Source organism: Oncorhynchus tshawytscha, linkage group LG08 (genome assembly GCF_018296145.1).
Source record: "Oncorhynchus tshawytscha isolate Ot180627B linkage group LG08, Otsh_v2.0, whole genome shotgun sequence".
Lineage (NCBI taxonomy): Eukaryota > Metazoa > Chordata > Actinopteri > Salmoniformes > Salmonidae > Oncorhynchus > Oncorhynchus tshawytscha.
This window is the reverse complement of record NC_056436.1, coordinates 41824965-41850477: the sequence shown is the minus strand read 5'-3', so window position 1 is coordinate 41850477 and position 25513 is coordinate 41824965. Positions and strand designations below refer to the sequence as shown.

The 25513-nt window shown below is 44.3% G+C and overlaps 1 protein-coding gene across 1 annotated transcript in view; it reads right to left on the bottom strand.

Annotated features, from left to right (window-relative positions):
* The window catches only part of pacrg (PARK2 co-regulated), a 239738-nt gene that overhangs the window by 191151 nt on the left and 23074 nt on the right, over positions 1-25513 (bottom strand). Inside the window, exon 2 of the mRNA XM_024429738.2 lies at positions 11620-11754. Within this exon, the coding sequence (XP_024285506.2) occupies positions 11620-11754 (135 nt within the window). The remainder of the gene's footprint in view (positions 1-11619; positions 11755-25513) is intronic.

The following is a 25513-nucleotide window of genomic DNA, read 5'->3' as shown; positions in this document are numbered from 1 at the left end:
GTTAATTAAAGGCTCCATTTGGAGCCGGAGCCCGCGAGCAATACGAATGGCAATCAATAGATCTCTGGCTTATTCTGGGAGGGGTGACAGCACCAGGAACAAGATTTGTGGCATTGGCAGACAGGCCCTCCCTATCCTTCCTCTGTCTCTCTCATCCTGTCCCCCACCACTCTCTTTGGGTCTCTCTTTACCCCTCCCTCTCGGTTTCTGTATGTGGGTACAGAACTCCTCTATTCCCCACTGAGAGAGAAAATGAGAGTGTGTGCTAGCATAGTATGTGTGCTTGCCTGTGCACACGTGTGTGATTTGGTGTACAGTATGTCTCACCATCTGCATGGGGGAGCCAGCTGTATGTAGTTGAGGCTGAGCTCACCAGGGTGCAGGGAGAATGAGCTCAGGGATGTGTGTGTGTGTGTGTGTGTGTGTGTGTGTGTGTGTGTGTGTGTGTGTGTGTGTGTGTGTGTGTGTGTGTGTGTGTGTGTGTGTGTGTGTGTGTGTGTGTGTGTGTGTGTGTGTGTGTGTGTCCCCAGTGGAACACTGCCAACACTACACTAGCATTCCAAAGACCACGACGCACTCCGGGGCTTATTTTCCATGTTCCAGGACCATGTCGAAACATGTCAATATTAGTCTTGGCTTGTTTCTTTAGTGGGGTGGTTGAGGATTGCATTGGCTTGTCACTGCTCAGCCGTACAAACAAACATGTGGGCTTATATGAGGACACAGGGAGAAGACATTGTTGTGGGGATTCAGTAGGCTTGAGATTTATATCGCTGTCTCTGAGCAGCATAGCCTCCTCAGCCTTGATATTGTAAGCACATTGTTCGTGGCCTGTGTTTGCTTGTTTGCCGAGTTTTTTGTACAGCTGTGAGAGTGCTACTGTATCTTTTTTGACATGCAAAGACCCAAACGGCGTTCCATAGTATGCATGCCGTGAAGGTAATAGCAGTGCCACTACTGTGTAACTCCGGTAGGGCAACATCTGAAAAATAGCACACTTGGTAGTGTGTACTGGTGCTTGACCAGTCGGCGAAAGCCAATATCACCCACGACAGAGAACGGTTGATTATCAAGGGCAATTAATTAAATTATCTTGGCTTTAATGGGTTTCGCCTTTGAGTTGTCTCGCTGAAATTTTGTTACTCTTTCAAATGACTGCTCGACTTGTTGACTGCACGATCCAAACAGCAGACATTGTGGGCTAGGTTAGGAATGCTGTGTTGCACTTATAGCGCCATATTTTATGTGGTGTCATTGCGTCATGTACCTACGTTATATAGGTACGCACGTCAGCTTTGACATCGGTTTTGCACATCAGGGCATTAAACTAGACATCGGGCCATACCGATGTTGGCATTGTTAGCTATGTCACGGTTTTCTGTATGGCAAAGAGAGTCGGACCAAAATGCGGCATGGCTATTGAGATTCATGTTTAATAAAAACAAAGTAAACACGAATCAATACAAAAACAATAAACGTAATGTGAAAACCAAAACAGCCTAAACTGGTGCAAACTAACACTAGACAGTTACAAGGACAATCACCCACAAAACCCAACACCAAACAGGCTACCTAAATATGGTTCCCAATCAGAGACAATGACTAACACCTGCCTCTGATTGAGAACCATATCAGGCCAAACACAGAAACAGACAAACTAGACACACAACATAGAATGCCCACTCAGATCACACCCTGACCAAACAAACATAGAAACATACAAAGCAAACTATGGTCAGGGTGTGACAAGCTAATATCGGCCGATTCCGATATGTTCACCAATATATTGTGCATTCTTAATCTAAACCACTGTGAAATATCTTTCCCATAACCAAATATATTGTATTTTCAGCTGTTTGTCTCAAAAACTCAACGTAAGACAGGGAAGCATAGAAATAGTGCACGCAGAACAGATCTACCGCATCTTAGATTTGTTTTCAATAACTTACATTTCTCTAAGTGAATTTGGTCAGGTTGCAGAAGAAGTTAGATATTGCAGCTTTAATATGGATCGTTTTGTCTGTTTTAGGGGGTCTTCTCCACACTTTAGGACTCATTAAAAGCTTCAGCTGCAACCTTTGTGTTTTTGCAAAATATATTTCGCTATCGTCTCATTTCCCATGGAGGGTTATAGTACAGGCACAATAGCCGGTGAGCATCACGTTGAGTGCACTGTGAAACGCTGAGGGGCGGCTGGCGGTAGTTATCCTGCAAACGAGACCTCGCACGCGTGTGTCCGGCCTACGCTCCCCCAGCAGCCTGGCAGCTCGACACCTGCCATTCCAACTTCACAGCGTGCCACATCGAACCCTTCCAGGGTGGGAGGCAGGTAGGCAGGGAGCGAGGAGTGCAGGCAGAGAGGGAGGCAGGCTGGCAGCGGGCCTTGGTGCTCCTGTGCAGTTGAGGACTTCTCTCTCTCCTCTCTTTTATCCTTCCTCTCTTCTCCTCCCGAGAGGCATGTTCATACGGTACAGTATTCCTCCTATTCTCTCTCTTATTGTGTTTCATTTCTTCCTTATGACACAAAACATTCCCCGTGGAGTACAAAGCGCTCAGTAAGTTTCAGTGAGCAAGTGCGCATGTTTAACCTCATTTTATTCTCTCAATTCAGATATTCGCTCACAAAGGTATCAGGTCCTCTGAGAAGATAAGAAGACATTCATATATGGTGAAGGGAAGGTACATATGCACGAAGTGGAACGAGACAAGGACATTTCTAACAAAGAGAGTGACATTGGGAAGGTATGCGTTTTCAAGCACTACAGCCTATGGGCCTAGTTTCAATTCTCAAACAGCTAGCATTGTCCTCAGAATACTGGTTTACTTTGAAATAGGTACAGCACATTCATATAATTCAGGGCCATTACATAGAGTGGTTCCATACAAAGTTGATACCAGACTGAAGGCTCCATGCCAACAGCTCCATTATGTTCCAAGGTATAAAATATCAGCAATTTAGATAAGAAACCATGACAATCACTCAAACACAGGGTCTGTCAATAAAAATCCACTCCATCTCTTCACTCTCTGTTTAACATATTGCATTGGCCTACTAATAAATGACAAATAGGAAAGGACGGCACTAGACCCCGAATGAACTCCTCATCAAAATGATGTACCCAGGCCATGCAATACAGCTGTCAATAGAAAGCGCCAGCAGCCACAAGGTATGACCCTTAAAAATGTATATTTTTGTTGTTTCTTTGTTGTTGAAAAATTGCCAATAAAAAAATGCCTTTCGTCACAGAGGTATCTGCAATGGCCTCACCCTCTTTATTCATTCCCCTTCACTCACACGCATGCACACACAACACGCTCACTCTCCACACGCATGCTCTTTCCCGGTACCCCTTCCCACTCTCCCTCCTCCCCATTCGCTCAGTGCGTAATTCAATCATCCCAAGGAGATGGATATCAGTCCCCTAGGAGCGCTTTACTCTCTTCATTTCCTAAAGCGCTTGATCAGATTTATTGATTGTCCCCCTCCTGTCCCACTCCTCCCTCCCCAAGCTGGGTGTTTTGCGGGCAGGAATCAATTTAGCATTAATATTCTTATGAAATGCCTCAGTCCCCTGACTCCATAAAATGACAAATGGGAATACATGAGAGAGGCTGAGGAGAAGAAAATGACAACAACAGAAAAAAGAGGACAAAACAACGCAGAGCGAGAAGAGAAGACTCAGACGAGACATAAAGCAGTGAGAGAGTCCAGAGATGCAGGCAGAGGATAAAGTAGAAGTTGTAATGAAATGAACAGGAGTGTTTCTGGGTCTGGAGGTCCAAACAGGCTGCAGTTTCAGTCTCAGGCCGTCTGGCTGGTGGGCTGCTGTTGGGCCTGGTGGGGCCGAGGGGCTAACGCTAGGCTAACCTACTGACTGAGGAGACAGAGAGACAGACAGACCTCCGCTCATCTCATCCATTATTACTGAGAGCCGAGCTGCTGCCATGTCTTCTGAATGCGGGGCCCCTCAGGGCTCTATGCTGACTTCTTTTTTTTACAAGGAGGAGCACATGTGCTCCTAAGTTGAAACAGCCCATTATCAGCCTGAAAACGTCACCCTGGCACGTTTTTGCAAATGGTAAAACTTCACAGTTGCTGACATTTTTCTCAAACTGCAGTCAATAGGAACAGATGAGTGTGGCCAGGTTGATGTTTTTCTCTATACATTGCAGTCAGTGGGAAAAGATGAGTGCCACAGGGTTGATGTTTATCTCAATACATTACAGTCAATGGGAAAACATGAGTGTCACAGGGTTGATGTTTATATCAATAAGTTGCATTCAATGGGAAAAGAAGAGTGTCACAGGGTTGATGTCTATATCAATAAATTGCATTCAATGGGAAAAGAAGAGTGTCACAGGGTTGATGCTTATGTCAATACATAGCAGTCAATGGGGAAAGCATCAACCAAATCAAATCAAATGTATTTATAAAGCCCTTCTTACATCAGCTGATATCTCAAAGTGCTGTACAGAAACCCAGCCTATAAAGCCCCAAACAGCAAGCAATGCAGGTGTAGAAGCACGGTGGCTAGAAAAAACTCCCTAGAAAGGCCAATTGAATCTTATGTCAATAAATTGCATTCAATGGGAAAAGATGAGTGCCATATTATGATTGTCTGTTTGTTTCATAACTGCAAAGTAGTTAAAAGGCTGTCACTTTCAACTTTAGGTCACTGGTTACTTTGTGTAATAGTTTTACATTTTGATTGGGAAATGCTTAATGGTTATGTTTTTGTATTCTTATGATTGGGACCTACTGGCTGATTGTGTCAGAGTTTATGGACTGCTTATCCTTTAACATCATGCTGTGTGTGACTGCTGTCTTTCCATCAACCCTGTGCAGTGGCGTAGTGGTGCCTGGAGAAGTGGGGTATACTCAAATGTTTTACGATAGATTTTTGAGATTTTCACTTTCAAAATCACACCTTTTTTAAATAGAAAAATAAATGAATGAATAAAGGATAACCAGTCGGTTGCTGTCCTGTGAATATATTTCACGTGATTGTCACGCCCTGACCATAGAGAGCCTGTTATTCTCTATGTTGGCTTGGTCGGGGTGTGACTAGGGTGGGTCATCGAGGTCATTTCTATATCTATGTTGGCCTGATATGGTTCCCAATTAGAGGCAGCTGTTTATCATAGTCTCTGATTGGGGGTCATACTTAGGTAGCCATTTTCCCCATTGTGTTTGTGGGATCTTGTCTACATTTAGTTGCCTGAGTGCACGCCAGTAGCGGAACGTTTCGTTTGTGCTTCATTGTTTTGGTGAGTTTCAGTTGATTAAAATATGTGGAACTCCACTCACGCTGCGCCTTGGTCTTCTCATTTCAACGAGAGTGACAGTGCTTTGTGATTGTGTAGGCTACTTTGTGCATGATGTCTCTATTGTACTACATAACTGAGTCGTATACCTCCACTACACTACTTTGATACGCATCAGCGGGGATTCAGAAGTGAGTAATGCCCACTGAAAAATAAGTGGGTGTACGGCTTATACCTGCGTATAGCCTACCCTCCACTACACCACTGGCCCTTTGTGTTTTACAGAAAGTACACTCTCCTCCATGGGTGCGCTGGTATTACGGCTGCTGTCATTTCAGAATCACGAACCTGTCACACACTGAAGGCATATAGGTTCACCACAGTACTAACCTGTCACACACGGAAGACCTGTAGGTTCACCACTGTACTAACCTGTCACACACGGAAGACCTGTAGGTTCACCACTGTACTAACCTGTCACACACGGAAGACCTGTAGGTTCACCACTGTACTAACCTGTCACACACTGAAGACTTGTAGGTTCACCACTGTACTAACCTGTCACACACTGAAGACTTGTAGGTTCACCACTGTACTAACCTGTCACACACTGAAGGTCTATAGGTTCACCACTGTACTAACCTGTCACACACGGAAGACCTATAGGTTCACCACTGTACTAACCTGTCACACACTGAAGGCCTATAGGTTCACCACTGTACTAACCTGTCACACACTGAAGGCCTGTAGGTTCCCTACTGCGCAAACATATCTATAATAGATAAAAGGCAGTTAAGATACTGTATTAATGTTTCAAGAAAGGAGTGTATATATTTGGCCTGGCGAAGCGGTTTTATGCGGTGACTGAATGGAAGCTGCCAATGTTTTTTTACTCGGGGAAGAAATGACTGAGTCCTCACTGTCCGAGACCAAGTCAAGACCGAGTACAAATGTATCTGACACCTTTACAAGACCAAGACACTCAACATGTGGTCTTGAGACCAGTCTCGAGTACTAGAACACTGGTAAATAGCCAAGGAACACAAGGACAAAGTCACACTTTAGTAGACTTTTGAGTAAATTCTTCTAATGTCTATGCCTGTGCGTTCTAAAAATGTTTCAGCACGTCACTCTGCACTTGGCTTAGAGCTGGGATGGGCAACTGTGATGGGGTGGAGGCCACAAAAAAAAATGGAATTCATTATGAGGGGCCACAATGGCTCGCTGATCTACGTACCCACAGCCATACCCACACATGCAGTCAGAGCCGGCCCTAGCGTTTTGGGAGCCCCCCCTCCCCCCATTTTGCGAGCAAGAACATTTTAGCGGTCCCCCTCTTGACAGCAGAGAGAAGAAATTGAAGAGTTAATTTCCTGCAATTCTAGACATTTTGCCATGGGGCGAAGAGAAAATGTTTCCGTTTTGAAACAAGTTTGCAGCAATTCTACACATTTTGCCATGGGGTGGAGAGAAGATTTAGCAATTTGACTCATTTTGCCAAGGGGCAGAGAGATAAAAGTGCAATTTTACAGCTAACTTCCTGCAATTCTACACATTTTGCCATATTTGCAATTTTTTATATGATATCTGAGTGAGAGTGACTAACAAAATCAATGGGGGCCCTACAGTCAGTAATTCAACCATAATTACTATAATATTAGAAAGCTGGCAGCTAGACTAACTTACCAATCTAAAAAATGTTAGCTGACTTGGGCTAACTGAGTGAGGACTGTCAGTGACTGACATAACAAGAGAAAAACTGCTGATGCACAAACAACTGCATCTTGTGTATACTACTATACTAACTCTCAATAGTAAATTGAGAGCTGACTGAGTTCCCAAAATGTTTTCATTCAAATGTTTTTGGAAACTGATCCGCGGGCTGCCAGTTGCCCAACCCTGGCTTAGAGTAACCGTTCCAGGCAGCCAGGCCTTTGGCTTCCAACCTCCAACGTCATGACAGGGGGCCAGACGCACGGGAGAGAGAGACTCCCACTATTCCTCTTATCTTTTGGCAGCACATGTTCCTCATATGTGTAAAGCTTTTACCTGCGTGAGCCACATTACAGCACAGGGCTTTTACAGCTGTAGTGGAAAGCCAGAGAGCCAAATTACCTACTCGGGGAAACAACCTTGCCGCTTTCAATTTGCCCTTGACATTTAGCTCACATTCTCTCTTGTACCAAAAACACTCATACACACACACACAAAAAAAACGTGCACGGACAAACACAGGTACGTGGATGCCATGTGCGCACACTCTCCGCCCACACACACTGTCTCTCTCTTTTTCCCTCCTGCTCAAAACGAACACACGCCACCCAGCAGGATAACACAAATCCAATCACATGCTGATACAGTCTTAACCATTATCAGGAGGAGTTCAGGCAAATTGTATCATTACAAGACAAAGTAATCACTCTTCCATCCTCTGAAGAACAGACTGATCATGACTGGTGGGGAAAGCTGAACATGATTTTTAAAAAGACAAAGGATCAGGCCAGTATTTTTCACTACTTTTCCCACTATTCAGTAATGTGATGATGAAGTGGGGATGGGCATGGTCAGAGCCATACAGAGCGTTAGGCCAGGTTTCAGAACGGCCGCCATGTTAGCGCCCATATAAAACGTTATTCTTGAAATGTTTCTGATGTAACAGAGCAAAACAGAGTAGCACATTTAACAGATGTTTTTATTGATTAGCATTCGGGATATTGTGTATCCAAGTCTTTACTGTGTTGTAGTGTCAACAAATTGCATATCTGCTTTCACTGGACATCTTCATAGGTTTTAAAAAGCTATCAGAAAAAAAAACAGCACAACGCAGAAGCGTTAATTATCACTTAGCAACGGCTATGGAAGAAAAAGTGCCGCTCTCGGAACATTTAACCACATTGGCCTAATTCATATATATATATATATATATGGCTCTGAGCACGGTTATTCAACTATTTGAATATCCGAACGTTAGTATTCGATTACTTGGTGGAGTAGGCCTTTTTTTTTTTTTTTAAAAAAAAATTTGCACACGTAATACATTGTATCAAATCGCTTGACCCTAGAGAACCACAAGTTCTTTCAGGTTTCGCACTGTTCTGTTCGGAAGGTTTGTATAATAATAAAGTGTATAAGCTATGGCTATTAAATGTCCCTGGAGTAGCCTATAGGCCTTCGATTCTGATGAAGGCATAACTGCCGAAAGCGTCGGCCTGCCCGGACTAAAATAAAAAAGGGGGAAGGTAAGATCTTTGTCTTTTTAAAAACATTTTGGAATGCCTCTGTTTTCCAATGTTCTTGAACTTGGGCTAATTATGTTCTGGCCCGCCAACTAGCTACAAGATCAGGAACAAATTGGCTCTTCATTCAAAGACTCAATCATGGACACACTTACTGACAGTTGTGGCTGCTTTGCGTGATGTATTGTCTCTACCTTCTTGCTCTTTGTGCTGTTGTCTGCGCCAAACAATGTTTGTACCCTGTTTTGTGCCGCTACCATTTTGTGTTGCAACCATGTTGTCATGTTGTACCGTGCCATGCTGTCGTCTTAGGTCTCTCTTTATGTAGTCGTGATGTGTGTTTTTGTCCTACATTTTTATTGAATTTATTTGTATTTTTAATCCCAGCCCACATACCTGCAGGAGGCCTTTTGGTAGGCCGTCATTGCAAATCCGAATTTGTTCTTAACTGACTTGCCTTGTTAAATAAAAGGTTCAATGAAAAATATAGTGCTAAACTTGAAGAACTCGTGTTTGTCTCTGTGAAGTTACTCACCAGCAAGCTCTGAAAAAGAAACAATGATACAATGTAGCATAACACCATTGCTCGCAAACTGCACAGATGTGAGATTTGTTTAAATAGGAGCACTAGCCCTCTTACATTTTTATTCCAGGTTGCATATCAAAATATTTCAGGGCATATCGGACGGTCTGCCCTTCCCATAACTGTCACGCCAAGCATAGGGTAAATATACTGAAATGGGAAAATAATGTACCTGTGAAAAAACTATGTACCTGTGAAAAAACTATGAAATAGCTCCCCTAAATAGTTAATGTATTACATTAATGGTGACCACAGCCCTTCCGAAAATGCATTTCAATTGTGTTTAATGCTCCATGTATTCCACTTCAAATGTGGCTCCCAGTGTGGCAAGTTCGGGGGTATTGTGACGCAATCTGACAGTTCCTTCTTTGTATCTTCCTAGACTAGCGGGAGTCGGGTTTGGTTCTCTTTCTCTCTCTCACACCTGCCCCTCCCCCATCCTTCTGCTAAAACAAACAGTGCGCAGCACACCGGCTTTCTTTCTTTCTCTCTCTCTCGTCACACGAGCAAGTCTCCATTGAACTGAACAAAACATGCATTTCGACAATCCGGATATCCCAAAAAATATTGTGATATTATTTGAATGCCGAAACCATTTCCAGTGCCCATCCGTATAATGAAGTAGAGTGGGACAGGGTGGGGGATTGTGAAAGACATGAGAGACTGACTCCATAGAAGAGGAGGAAGAGCCATGCGCTGCTGCTCCCTACCGCACAGACAGGGTGATGACTGGAGGAGAGCAGAGAAGAGAAAAGGGGAGGGGAGCAAGGGAGGCTTTCTACCCTACGTGTGGTGCTGCAGGGGGGTGGTGACAAACACACATACTGAATAGGACACCTACACTGTATGTTACCACTGATATTCATTTGATTGACTTATTGGAGTAAACATGCTGTTTGTGGCTATTTCACGGTCAATTTAAGAGGCATTCCATCATGAGGACATTTACCACTCTCCTGCTCCCTCTCTAGCGCACACGTAAACACACACACACAGAGCCGGCAGGGACTGTGAACTCTTGACCTCAGGCAAACACACTCCTCTACACACACAAACACAGTAAACACACACTCGGATTGTGCACTCAGGCCAAATTAAATCAACACAATTTAGTTATTTTTTCCCCGGCTATTTCCTATTTTCTTTTTTTCTTCCTATAGCCAACTCTCCAGCCAAGATTTGGTCCAGAGCCCCAGCCTTGAACCTCTGCCCCAAGTGCTGCCCAGTGCAAACACACAGTGGCCCCTGCGCTCGCTCCAAACATCGACTAGGCCCCCACTTTCACTATCCACTATCAAACCACTACACTGCCCGCATCTACTCTATTTGAAGTGATTTTAAAAGTAGAGGAGAGGATGAAAACACTGGGGGGTGAATTCATCTGGAATTATGAAGAAAACAAAATCAACCAAAACGGATGCGTGGTGGATCGCATGCTAGTTTAGAACACAAACGCATGCTTGACTAGGCTCGCTGCAGTGTGCTATACACACATGAACAGTCATCCCTCCAAGATGTTTCACACAGTGGGGGAGTAATGAAGTAGTCTGACAGGGAGAATTAGGAGAAATCGGTTACACGTGTGCATGGGTGAAATCAATAACCATAACAGCTGCACAAATTTTATACACCAATTCCCATTTTGCTGAGAGCTTTTTCATAAGAGCACAAAGAAAGCCATTATTGGGGTAAAAGCTCACCATCCACCACACAGTATTCATTTGAACACTGTCCATGACTAATTCATGCAGATGCTTTCACAATGTTTTCACCAGGAGACAGGAAAGAGTGTGTCACCTCTCTCTTTTGAAGGAGGAAGAAAAAGCCTATTTGCTTTGATTCATTTTGCCTTGCTTACGTTTCTAAATGTCATTAAGTGCGGTGGGTGGTGACGACTCCGACTCAGAAGTTGTGGAAAATCTCGCAGCGCTGTGAGGCTATAATAAACCAGCATGGTTAATATAAGGAGGAGCAATCTCACTGCTGGGCTAACTGATGTGTCGAAACGCTGCACGATTGAGTCTTTCTGACTGCAGCAGGTACACATTCTGACATAGACGCAGAAACACTGAGATAGGTCTGTCTGGGCTATTGTCCTCACAGGCAATATCCGAGGACAAGCAGAACATTGATCGTGACCCACCGTGACATCATGTGTACATTGCAAACGTTCCTTTGTGTTCCACAATGGATGATAACATCGCAGATGACACCGACACACATCACATATCATGTAGAGCATTGACAACATAATAATACATACTATGGCACCAGTGTTTCCATGTGAACAACACTGTGTGGCCTCCTACATTAAGGTGGTGTGTGAGTGCATGTGATCACCTACTGTAGGCCTATACGCTGCTGAGAGTATAGGCTGAGCGTAAAGGTAGATCCCTCTAATGATGAACATGATGAATTGCATACAGTATTGTACAGTATGGGGGTAATTCGCCTCATTCACAAATTTGTACTGTAGCCTCCACATATTGCACAATCTCAACAGACTGCTCTAGGGAATGCTTTGCAGTATCCTACCTTCCATGCGATGCGATTGCCCTTGGTGTCATGCTCCAGAGCGATGGGGAAGTCTCCTCGCTCGTAGAACTTGCGGAACGCCGTGGGCTTGGCTGGCCTCTCCCGGAAGGCCCCTGCTGCCGGCGGTCCTACCACCTAGAGAGAGAGAGAGAGAGAAAGAGAGATAATCCTGTTGATCGAAACCAGAATTGACAGTTGTGTTTCTCAAATCCAGAATGGAATCATTGTAGTGGGGCCCTTTTTTTAGTTTTTTTTTACATATAATTCTCTGAGACACTTCTGCCTTGCTCCCTCCACTCAGGGCTGGCTAAACACAGCCTGTCTGCCACGTAGCCCGAGGCTCTGCCAGCGGCATTGTTATTACCATGTTACTGTTCCTGTATATTGGATATGTAGTGCCAGGCTGCGAATGAATTGGACTCCTGTCGTCATTGTTGTTGTTATTGTGGTGGATGTCACTCCATAGATCTGACTCAAAGTCAATGAGTGCAAACACTGGGGAGCTAGCCTTAGATTACATCACTGACTAGCGTAACAGCTGCAAGCAGAGATAGGCCTTGTAGTTGAATCGTTTTGGGTTAGGGTCGTTTTTCATCCCAGCTCAAATTGAATCCGGTAATGAATGACAAGAGTGGTCGTGCCAATCAGTCCCCGCGTTGAGTCCCTCGTCCCTCGCCATCTGTGGGGCCCGACGACATGACTGGCAGATGTATCACTGTCATTAATCCTTAGATTAGCGCCCATTGAGAAACAACGTCTCAGTGCTGGACTACAGTGTCATGGGACTACAGTGTAACATGAATACAGTGCCAGACAGTGACAAGACTGCGGTTCCATTGAGAAACAACGTCGTGGGACTACAGTGTAATATGACTACATTGCCATACAGTGACAAGACTGTGGTTCCTTAGAGCCACACATCACACGCAATACACAATACACATGGGAGAAACTTTCTTAGAGGTAGCATGCTGAGTGGATAAAGTAGTAGCCTACTAGGGCCTGAAGTAAGTTATGAGTGAGTTTAGACTATTAAAAGGCACCCTATGGTGTCCCGGTGGACCCACAGCATCTAATGCACAATGGGATTGCAGAGGCATAAAATAAATATGTTTGGTGGCGTTTGTTTACTTTTAAGCGAGGGAATGCTGAATGAATAACATTAGTAGCTGGTCCCATCAGATAACATGGCACACGTTAGCCCTATGCTAACCTCACCAGGTGGCAGTGATTATATCTTGGAACAAATGCTTCACCGGCTTATCAAAGACCTTAGACTTTACCAACCAATGGCATTTCTTAAAATAGGTCAACCCTGACCACTAGAGGGGTATTTTAAACCTACAAATTCGAGGTTTAGTTTTGTTCCGTTGGTCTGTAACAAAATGTTGTGTACCAACCAATATTGCATTGACGAATCCTTGAGTAGGGTACTAGCTACTGCTTTCGTGATACATTTGAACATTTTCGCATATATGACTAAATTCCACGCTTTTGTTTATCTGTTTCACACACATCAATATGCTTTTATGGAAAAATATATAAATTAGGTCCTTACAACATCTACGTTTAGCGTACATTGTACAAAAGAACACACTATTAGCCGTTGTAAAATGCATAGAATTGCAGGAAATTAGCTTGAAAACTGCAACACTTTCTCTCTGCTCCACGGCATTTATGTAGAATTGCAGGAAATGTGCTTTAAAACTGCAAAAAACTTCTCTCAGCTCCATGCACAAATTTGTAGAATTACAGGAAATTGGTTTAACATTTTTTAAATGTTTCTATAACACCAAGATGACGTGCCCACTACCTAAGCCCTTTTTGATCCCCCCCCCCAAAAAACGTACTGTAAACTTTGTACTGCTCATCCTCCTCGAGTCAAATAACGCATATGTGGCAAAGCAGATGACTATGAAAACGGCGTAGAAAATGTTGTAGGCCTACATCTTGGTGTACACATCAACGTAATATAGCCTATGCACTATGATTATTAGGCAATAGCCGTGTGTTTTGTGCATGGCTGAAAGATGTAGCTCCCTATTAAATTGATTCTTAATCTTTATTTTTAAGTTGTTGGCTGTAGGCTACGTCCCTCTTCAACACAGTAATACAATACATGTAAATCTACATTTCCCAAAGGGGAAGGGGGGTCGACTCATGTGAGATTCAAACCCTTGCCACAATCTGTAACAATTACATGGACACTTTAGACCGAGAGCAATTTGACCAGTCGGTCAAATACACGTGATAGTTGCTTTGATGATCAGAACATGATGTTGGACTGGTATATTAAGGACACTTCCATGAAGAGGTTTTGAAACACGTCCGACTACGTTGACCATTTTAATTGGCTCCTGCGGAACTTGTTCCAGGGCATAATCACTGCCACCTGGTGAGGTTAGCATAGGGCTTTACGTGTGGCATTTTATCTGATGGGACCAGCTACAATTTAGCGTTCTGTCACATGCAAGTAAATCATTGATTTTACTTGTCTGACACATTTTGAGCCGGATAATCTGTTTAAATTTAAAATGGTTGCTTATGTTTGCAAGTATGGCTCTACAATGTCTAACTTTGCTTCCCCCTTGAGGAAGCTAGGTGAATTGCAACAACACATATAATAAACAACTCTCCCCCTCCCCCGCAACATGGTGGAGACTCGTGCTGAAGTCTTACTTTCAGTTTGGTCCACCAGCTTCAAACAGCTGAAAGTACGATATTGTTTTTTTATTATTGAAAATATATTTAAAAGTGATTTAGATGGTGCAATGATTCTCTACACTCTCAATTGCTTATTTTATCACATAAACTGAAATTGAGCTAATGGTGTACAATTTTAGCAACCAGGAAATGGCAAAGCGATTTCTACATGTTGGATGCTTTCCAAAGTCTGCTATTGTTGGTTGTGCTCAAAGACGAGATGCCCACGCCTCTGAGTAATGCTGATGGAAGAGAGGGAGGGTGCAACTTTCCCATTTGACAACAAAACATTTTGGGCTGCATTTTCAGAATGGTATTTTGTATGGGCCCAAAATGGGGGGTTTTTGTCGCAGAAAAAAAGTGGGAAACACTATCATTCCACTACATTACAAAGATATGACATAATGCTCCTTTAATAGCCACCGGTTGGCATACCTGCAGGAGGGTGTAAACAAGGAAAACAACTATGACTAACCATGCATTTAAAAGCACGAGAAAAATAATAATCTGCATGAAGGTCATTTGCGGGGTAGCCTAGTTTTGCATTATCCATCATAAATGATATTCCGGTCAAAATGTTGCATGCCTGAATGTCCCTGCAATGTTTTAATGCTCCTCTTTTTTCTTTTAACAAAGGCCCTACTGTAGTATACCTTATTTAACGTAATTTTTTTTTTTAGGTTACAAAGTGAATGCAAAACCTTCCGTCTTCCTCCCTCCACAGAAGTTCCCTCGGCCATGGAGATACATTTTACTGTCAGTAAAATGCAGATACATTTTAGCAGACACTCTTATCCAGAGCGATTTACAGGAGCAATTAGGGTTAAGTGTCTTGCTAGTCGGCTCAGGGATTCAAACCAGCAACCTTTCAGTTACTGGCCCAATGCTCTTAGCCACTAGGCTACCTACGGGCCCATCAGTGATGCTCCAGCTGCCTGGAGCAACAAAAGCCTTCACATCCAGGTAGCACTGCTCTGCCGGCAGCTAAAAATAGCCATGGAGAAAATGAACTCCAGACTGCATTGACTGGGCCAGGCGGCTTTTATGGTCAGAAGTGATGACACCGCAGTCGATTCCATCTCGCGCGCCACACTGTACCCTTCAGTGAACCCCCCTCTCCCTTCAACTGTCATCAGCATCCAACCCCCATTCCCCCTTCCAGAACCAAACTAATCTTTTTTCTGGCCACAACAAAAACACAACAGCACAGACTCTAAGAACCCCCCCCCGTTCCTCGGCTGCACTGTACCTCGGGGCTTTGACTGTAATAGGAATCGTGGCGCTCTGAGATTATCACTTGCCGACTTCCTGATGTGATCCGGGAGCCGGCTACCGATTGGGATTCATGGCTTTCTGCTTAAGCTCCCAAACATGAAAGTGCTGCGAGAGATCAAAAGCCATGATGTAGGAGGTGTGAGCACAGTGGCTCGGTGCTAATTTCCTGTCCGAGATGAGAGGCGGGAGGTGACTGGCCATTTGCTGGAAACACCTGCTAATTCTGTTTCTGTTCAGAGCATGTTCTTTGCACATTGAGCAGTATTTTTTTTCTTTAGATCTGATTCAATATCTCTCACCCACTGTGCATCTCAGTCCTTCCACTCAGTTCATGGTGTAAGAGGCCGAAAGAGGTGGTAATTGAAATGCTAATAACTTCACGTTGGGCAGTGCAGTGCTCTGCAATATCAATCTGACCCCCTTTCCCCTGCTAAAAATACAGAAGGTGAGAGATAAACGCACACACACAAACATGCACTCTCACGCACACAGACGCAGACACACACCAGGGCATTAGCATTTTCAAAACACAGACCATAAAAAAATGATGCATTTCAAACTATTTCATCTGCGTTTTATATTGAAAGGCAACAATGGTTTTTTGCAGCTAAAAATAGCCATGGATAAAATTAACTCCAGACTGCATTGACTGGGCCGGGTGGCTTTTTTGGTCAAAAGTGATGACACCGCAGTCGATTCCACCTCGCACACCACACTGTACCCTTCACCGAACTCCCCTCTCCTTTCAACTGTCATCAGCAACCAACCCCCATTCCCCCTTCTTCCAGACCTAAACTAATATTTTTTTCTGGCCCACCACAAAAACACTAGACATGCAATCAATAGGGCCTCTTCACTGTTCACAAATCCAGAACGAATTCAAGGCAACACACAGTATTATATAGAGCCATGATCACATGGAACTCCCTTCTGAAATTACTCAAGGAAACAGCAATATTAGCTTTTTAAAAAACAACAACACCTCTCCCCTATCTAACCTAGTTGTAATGTCCATGTTAATGTTTTTATATGTCTGTAACTTGTAAAGTATTTTTGTCTAAGGTCTTTTTCGTTATGTGTCGGATCCGAGGAAGACTAGCTGTCGGCATTGGCGTCGGCAAATAGGGATTCTAATAAACCTCCCCACAAAAAAAAAACAGCACAGACTCTGAGACCCGTTATCCCCCCCCCCCGTTCCTCGGCTGCACTGTACCTCGGGGGCTTTGACTGGAGTAGGAATCGTGGCGCTCTGAAATTATCACCTGCTGACTTCCTGATGTGATCCGGGAGCCCGCTCCCAATTGGGATTCATGGCGTTCCTGCCTAAACCCCAACGTGAAAGTGCAGTGATATATCAGAAGCCATGATGTAGGTGTGAGCACTGTGGCTCGGTGCTAATTTTCTGTTCTGGATGGGAGGTGACTGGCCATTTGCTGGAGCATGTTCTTTTTCCTTTAGATCTTGTTTAATATTACATGTCTGAAATGTCTCTCTCTCCCCACTGTGCATCTCACTCCATCTCCTCAGTTCATGGTGTGCGAGGTGGTCATTGAAATGCTAATAATATATACCATTTAGCAGCCGCTTTTATCCAAAGCAATTTACAGTCACGCGGGCATACATTATACATAAGGGTAATCCCGGGAATCAAACCCCCTACCTTGGCGTTACAAGTGCCATGCTCTACCAACTGAGCTACAAAGAACTGCAATAGCTTGATGCTGGGCAGTGCAGTGATCTAACAATCTGCTAAAAATACAGAATGAGAGAGAGACGCGTGCACACACAAACACGCACACACACACCAGGGGTCGCGTTAGCATTTTCAAAATGCAGACCATAGAAAAATATCAGTAACATCTGCTATCCAACGCATCTAGAGATTACACAGACATTTTTAAGCCGAAACATTGCACATTAATTATACTACAATGATGGCATAACCGAAACGAAAAACTCAGATAATACTTTTATTTCCCTTTTGATCCACATTTTAATCGCATACACATTCAGGAAAAATCCAGAATATCAAAAGCGGAGGTAGCGGTCTAGGGCAATGCATCGCAGTGCTTGAGGCGTCACTACAGAGCCGGCCGCGTCAGGGAGACCCATGAGGCGATGCACAATTGGCCCAGCGTCATCCGGGTTAGGGGAGGGTTTGGATGTCCTTGTCCCATCGCACTCTCGCGACTCCTGTGGCGGGCCAAGGCGCATGCTCGCTGACACGGTCGCCAGTTATGCGGCTGGCTTCCGGGTTCAGCGAGCAGTACGGCTTGGCAGGGTCGTATTTCGGAGGACGCATGGCTCTCGAGATGCAGCGATGAGACAAGACTGTAACTTACCAATTGGATATAACGAACTTGGGGAGAAAAAGGAGTAAAAAGGAAATCCAAATCAAATCAAATAAATAGATTTTCAATAGTGTCACACCAGCAGGAACCAATGGGATTCTCAAGGAGGGAGTTCCTGTAGATGTTGCGCCCATAAGCAGGAACCAATGGGATGTTCGAGGAGGGGTGTTCATGCAGATGTTGAGCCCACATGCAGGAACCAATGGCATACTTGAGGGAGGCGTTCCTGCATATGCAGGAATGCCCACATGCAGGAGCGCCCCAAATTGCGTCCCGCAATCACAAACTATTGCAAAACAGCATTGTTTTCATCAGAAGACGACAGAATTGCAACGCTATTTTGTTTGCAACCACAGAGAAGTAAAAGCTTACAATGAAAGAGCAAGGTATTGCTTGCAAACAAGATGCATGGCCATCAGATGTCTTATGTTTACCATAGAAAGAATGTAGCCAGAATGAAGTTCATCTTGCAAATGTCACTTGCTAAAACAACCGGAGAAAAGTAACCATTGCCTCGTCCTCTCTGCCATCAGTCAGAGTGCCGTCGATTGATCGAATGCTAGTTTGTGAATGTGGGAATTGGATTGGTCTGATGACGAGCGCAAAGATTTCTCATCCGAGTGGAGAAGTCTAACTGAAGCACAACATTTTGTGCCGAGCAGAAATTAGAATGAGAAGCCTTTTAGAGCTACGTTTACAAATGGGACATTAACGCGACCCCTGACACACAAACACACACACACACACACACACAGACTTACACACAATATCCTGCCCTCAGTGGTGGTCATAAGCTGAGCCTCTGAGGCAGAGTATTAAACTTGAAGTAGCGTCGTAACACTATTAAACCAGAATTGTCAGGTTCTCTGCCACTGGTGCACATAAGGGAGTAATAACAAGGCGCCGGCGGTCAGATGCACTCCAGGCTGTCATTTCTTTCAAGTCCCTTCTCATTTTGTCTGCTATCTTTTTTTCCCCTCTAGTGCCCGTGTCCACTCCTTTCCTTCCGTGGACGGTATCCTACAACCTCAACTTAGCTTCCCCCTTGGAAGTTGCATGGTTGAGCCCCCCTGTGGAGGTGATTGGCCTAGCCAATAGCGGACGAGATCTATGCTACTGTCATGTATAAGGTGTCATCCTGTGGAACAAAGATACCTGCTCTAACCTTATTAGTATGGCGCATCCATGTGCCGCTGACACAGGGGCAGCGGAATAGGGAAGGGGAGAGAGAGGGATGGGGGTAGGGAGAGAGAGAGAGAGAGACAGGAGCTGCGGCTCATCAATTCTGAGAGTGAGTTCGCCGTGGCGACGGTGGTGCGGTTTGTAGGTGATCCATCAACCTGCCTGGGCCTCCAACTCTCCCCGCCGGCGCCCCAAAACGCCTCTGAAAGTCATTGATGGATGTTTGGTGAGGGGCCGTCAATTCACTGTCAGCTCAGGTAGAGCCCGCACTCTCATTTATATTTTTTATATCTCTCTCCTGCTTTGCTCATTCTCCTTCTCTTTTTGGGATAAAATTGCATTTTGCATTTGCCGGGGAATGAGGGTGCCACTGCTTACTGAGGCGGCGAGGGGAGTTGCTGGAAAAAGGAAGGCACTGCACACTTGCTTGCTCGCTCTCTTTCTCTTTCTCTCCTTTCTCGGTTGAGGGGTTATTGAAATCTACCGCGATGCAAAAGGTGGCCTTTTTCTTTCCGGGCGCGAGCGAGTGAGACGGTGGGTGAGTCACAGAGGAGAGGATGGTGGAGAGAGACAGATGGAGCCTCTTCTGATAAGGTCAGGCTGCACATCACTGCCGCAGGCAACAAAATTAGCTCTCTTTATTTATGGGGCACTTGCCCAGTCGAACAATATGCACTTGCCAGAGATGTGTCATTTCTCCGACGAGATTTAAAAAGAATTCACAAATAAAAACGAACAGAGGCAGCTAGACCGGTTTCTCTTTTCTTTCACATCCTCTTATCCAAACAATGAATATGTCACTTGTTTGGCCTGCTAATTTACTCTCTATGAAACTGCAGGGTGAAATAGTCTGAGTACATAGTTACTATTAGCTGAAGAAATCCTTAGATCCATTAGTAATTGTGCATATCTTTCTCATGACCAAACAGACAGGCTAGTCAGCTGGAGCGGAATCAGTCGGGTAAATCAATTTCATTGTGTTAAGAAAATTACTGGTAGATGACTCTTTTGTTAAAGACAAGGTCAGAAGACAGAAAATGATAGTGGAATGCTCCAGTCGACAGGGAAATTGAAGGCTAAAATGTAGGCTAGTACAGTCTGCGTTCCTGCTTACAAAGTCACCGAGGCACTTTGTGATTGTCATTGTGTCATACCAACGAGGGCATACACGTTTGTGGGAGGTATTGTCTGTAATGAAAAATGACAAGTTATGGGCAAAGACAACAACGAGCACAGCATTGGCAGTCACCTTTCAGAACAAAGACAAAGGGAGATGAAAGGATAAGGAAAAAGCATTCAACGATGGGAGGGATAGGATAACATTTTAGAAATGTACATTCTTGAAGCTTTTAAAAAGCTGTCGTATATTTTTCTGTTTACCTCAGCGAGTGTATCGTCGTTCAGATCAGAAAACAGTGGAGCTGGAGAGCAGGTGAATGAATGCCCCTCAAAGCTGGTTACGTTTCCAGTGGGCGGCCCACTTATCTGCCGGGCTGCCTGGCCTCTGCTCGCTGCTTCACAGGCGAGAGAGGCCTATTTGGTGATTCATGTCGGAAAACCGCAGTTGTGATCGCTCAAAATGAATCATATTGCATGGCTAAGAGTTCCATTCCTACCCACTCCTACTTGTCAAGTGATTCCTATGGACCCATATGCACTGGATGAATCAGGGAGGCAAACACACAACATTGTATAAATAGGCCTAGGCATGCAACACACATTCAAACTATATCCTGAAAACATAGCCCACAAATAGGCTACACAGACTATGCTTTTGTTATTCCTGTTACTCTGTAATCAAAATCAAATCAAATTTATTTATATAGCCCTTCGTACATCAGCTGATATCTCAAAGTGCTGGCATTTGTATGAAACAGAGGAGTGCAAGCCAGGTGAGCAGGGAGTTCATTGATCAGTGACTCACTACTTCCAGTGGCAGTTTAAAAATAAACGACCTCAAGGCTCTGTTAAACGGGTCTGCGTGGCTGTTAATGCACACAGTGGTGGAACACCTCCTCAGAGCCTCTCTGCAAGCAGGCTTCTTAGAGTGCTGGGCACGCACCCGAGCCACGCTTTACTTTTACGGCCCTAATCAGTGACGACACCTGAAGGCATTAAAACACCGGGCCAGGCCATCAAATTAATGACACACACAAGGAAAATAACACCAGCCGCCGGTAGAGAAGACTTTAACATCTGAAAGATTTAATTTGCTAAGTTCCTTAGTTCCTCAATCAACTTTTCATAACTACCTGCTTTTAAGGCAGATATCTTTTTTGGTGTGTATTACAATGTATTCAAGCAGTACACTGCTTTTCCATAGCATGCATGGGGGGTGTATAACAAAAACAATTGCCTAGCTAAGTCTAAATACTGTACAGTTATCTGATTGAGGCATTATTCACAACCAAATAAACAATTTCTGTCAAAACATGAGCTTCAGGACAATGTACGTAAACCATGTGAAGATCATGGCAAGGTCTATTGTGTTTTAAGCTAGCTTTAGAGAGATCTCTGAGCATAGCATATCCATCAAACATTTATTTATTTTATTTAACCTTTATTTAACTAGACAAGTCAGTTAAAAACAAATTCCTATTTACCGCCCTATGGGACTCCCAATCACATCCAGTTGTGATACAGCCTGGAATCGAACCAGGGTCTGTAGTGATGCCTCTAGCACTGAGATGCAGTGCCTTAGACCACTGTGTCACTCGGGAGCCCATCACCAAGCCCTGTCCTCTTGCACCACCACCTCCCAAGGGACAGAATCTTTGAAGGTGTCCAGTCCATCATACATCATACATCCCATTCCTGCCTCCCACCATTATCCCCCACACTGTGACCCAACCATCCAGCCACCCAGGCGGGCAGGCAGGTGAATGAACCCCCGCTTCAGGCCCGGAAGGAGCCGTCAATACAGTGTGCTCTGGATGTGATGTGGCAGGCTGACAGAGATGAGGTGAGGTCCTTGCTGAGTGTCCACAGGGGAGCAAGGCTGACAGACTGAGGGTAGGGAGGGGGCATTGATTTCAGAGCAAGAGTCCCAGCTGAGAGATGAGAAAGGGACAGATCTGTCCTCAAACACCCATCCTCTGAGAAGTCCCTCCATCCCCCCATTCCATCACACTCTGATTGCTGTGGCATCACAGGTAACCCAGATACAGACAGGTCCCAAAGGAGAAGAAAGCTGAGGAAGATAAGGTCTTCTACACCAGGGGTTCCCAAACCTTTTCACTTGGGGCCACTTTCCAGCAAAGGGGAACATCCCAGGGTCGCCCCTGCGCTCGCGTGCAAATGCCACGTCTATTTTTCTATGGGCACAAGCACTTTTCATGACACACACTGTTCACACCCCTCTTGTTGGTGGAGAGAATTTAGATGATTTAAAGCTTATTTCCTGCAATTCTACACATTTTGTCATGGGGTGCAAAGAACATTTTGCAGTTTTAAAGCAAATCTTCTTGCAGTTCTTGTCACGCCCTGGCCATAGAGAAGCTTTTATTCTCTATTTTGAGTAGGCCAGGGTGTGACTAGGGTGGGCATTCTAGTTTCTTTATTTCTATGTTTTCTGTATCTATGACACTATGGTGTTGAACGCTGAGCTGTAGTCAATGAATAGCATTCTCACATAGGTGTTCCTTTTGTTCAGGTGGGAAAGGGCAGTGTCGAGTGCCATAGAGATTGCATCATCTGTGGATCTGTTGGTGCGGCATGCAAATTGGAGTGGGTCTAGTGTTTCTGGGATAATGGTATTAATGTGAGCCATGACCAGCCTTTCAAAGAATTTCAAGGCTACAGACATGAGTGCTTCAGGTCGGTAGTCATTCAGGCAGGTTACCTTTGTGTTCTTGGGCACAGGGACTATGGTGGTCTGCTTGAAACATGTTGGTATTACAGACTCCAACAGGGAAAGGTTGAACATGTCAGTGAAGACACTTGCCAGTTGGTCAGCGCATGCTCGGAGTACACGTACTGGTAATCTGTCTGGCCCTTCGGCCTTGTGAATGTTGACCTGTTTAAAGGTCTTACTCACATCGGCTGCGGAGAGCGTGATCACACAGTCGTCAGGATCAGCTGATGCTCTCATGCATTTTTCAGTGTTATTATGTAGAAGTTATTTAGCTCGTCTGGTAGGCTCGTGTCACTGGGCAGCTCTCAAATGTGCTTCCCTTTGTAGTCTGTAATAGTTTGCAAGCCCTGCCACATCCGACGAGCATCGGAGCCGGTGTAGTACGTTTCAATCTTAGTCCTGTATTGCCTGTTTGATAGTTCGTCGGAGGGCATAGCAGGATTTCTTATAAGTTTCCGGGTGAAAGTCCCGCTCCTTGAAAGCGGAAGCTCTACCCTTTAGCTCAGTGCGAACATTGCCTGTGATCCATGGCTTCTGGTTGGAGTATGTACATACAGTCACTGTGGGGACGACATCATCGATGCACTTATTGATGAAGCCAATGACTGATGTGGTGTAATCCTCAATGCCAACGGAAGAATCCTGAAATATTTTCCAGTTTGTACTAGCAAAACAATCCTGTAGTTTAGCATCTGCTTCATCTGACCACTTTTTTATAGACCGAGTCACTGGTGCTTCCTACTTATTGTGCATACTACTATTACAACATTCAAGAGTTAGTTTAAAGCCAGACTGAGGGCATTAAATAACACATATGGAATCATGTAGTAACCAAAAATGTGTTAAACAAATCTAAATATATTTTATATTCTTCAAAGTAGCCATCCTTTGCCTTGATGACAGCTTTGCACACGCTTGGCATTCTCTCAACCAGCTCCACCTGGAATGCTTTTCCAACAGTCTTGAAGGATTTCCCACATATGCTGAGCACTTGTTGGTTGCTGTTCCTTCACTCTGTGGTCCAACTCATCCCAAACTATCTCAATTGGGTTAAGGTCGGGTGATTGTGGAGGCCAGGTCATCTGATGCAGCACTCCATCACTCTCCTTCTTGGTCAAATAGCTCTTACTCGGCCTGGAGGTGTGTTTTGGGTCATTGTCCTGTTGAAAAACAATTGATAGTCCCACTAAGCAAAAACCAGATGGGATGGCGCATCACTGCATAATGCTGTGGTAACCATATTGGTTAAGTGTGCCTTGAATTCTAAATAAATCACAGACAGTGTCACCAGCAAAGCACCCCCACACCATCACATCTCCTCCTCCACGGTGGGAACCACACATGCAGAGATCATCCGTTCAACTACTCTGTGTCTCACAAAGACACAGCGGTTGGAACCAAAAATCTCAAATTTGGACTCATCACATGACAGATTTCTACAGGTTTAATGTCCAATGCTCATGTTTTTTTGTCCCAAGCAAGTCTCTTCTTATTATGGGTGTCCTTTAGTAATGGTTTCAATTCGACCATGAAGGCCTGACTCACGCAGTACACTCTGAACAGTTGATGTTGAGATGTGTCTGTTACTTGAACTCTGTGAAGCATTTATTTGGGCTGCAATTTCTGCGGCTGGTAACTCTAATGAACTTATCCACTGCAGCAGAGGTAACTCTGGGTCTTCCATTCCTGTGGCGTTCCTCATGAGAGTCAGTTTCATCATTGCGCTTGATAGTTTTTGTGACTGGACTTGAAGAAGCTTTCAAAGTTCTTGAAATTTTCCGGATTGACTGACCTTCATGTCTTAAAGTAATGATGGATTGTCATTTCTCTTTCCTTATTTGAGCTGTTCTTGCCATAATATGGACTTGGTCTTCTACCAAATAGGGCTATCTTCTGTATACCACCCCTACCTTGTCACAACATAACTGACTGGCTCAAACGCATTAAGAAGGAAAGAAATTCCACAAATTAACTTTTAACAAGGCACACCTGTTAATTGAAATGCATTCCAGGTGACTACCTCATGAAGCTGAGAGAATGCCAAGAGTGCGCAAAGCTGTCATCAAGACAAAGGATGGCTACTTTGAAGAATCTCATATTTTGTTTTGTAAAATATATTTAGATTTGAACACTTTTTTGGCAACTACATGAATCCATGTGTTATTTCATAGTTTGGATGAGAAAATAGTAAAAATAAAGGAAAGCCCTGGAATGAGTAGGTGTCCAAACTTTTGACTGGTACTGTAAATATATTTTAAATTGGGGAGGACCCTGGCCCCCCACCCCACAGTTGGGGAACCACTGCTCCACCGTTTGGGAACCACTGCTCTAGCATATCTCCATATTTAATCCCTAATAGGGGATTGTTCAACAATATCCCCTATCTTGGCCCAGTATGTTAATTATGGCACATGAGAATAGTGGAAACTGACTTTTGGATCTCTCCAATGTCTGGAATTTATAATGGCAGTCATAATATTAGTCCAGCTAGAGAATTGAATCAAAAGCAAGCCATTCATCAAAGGATGAC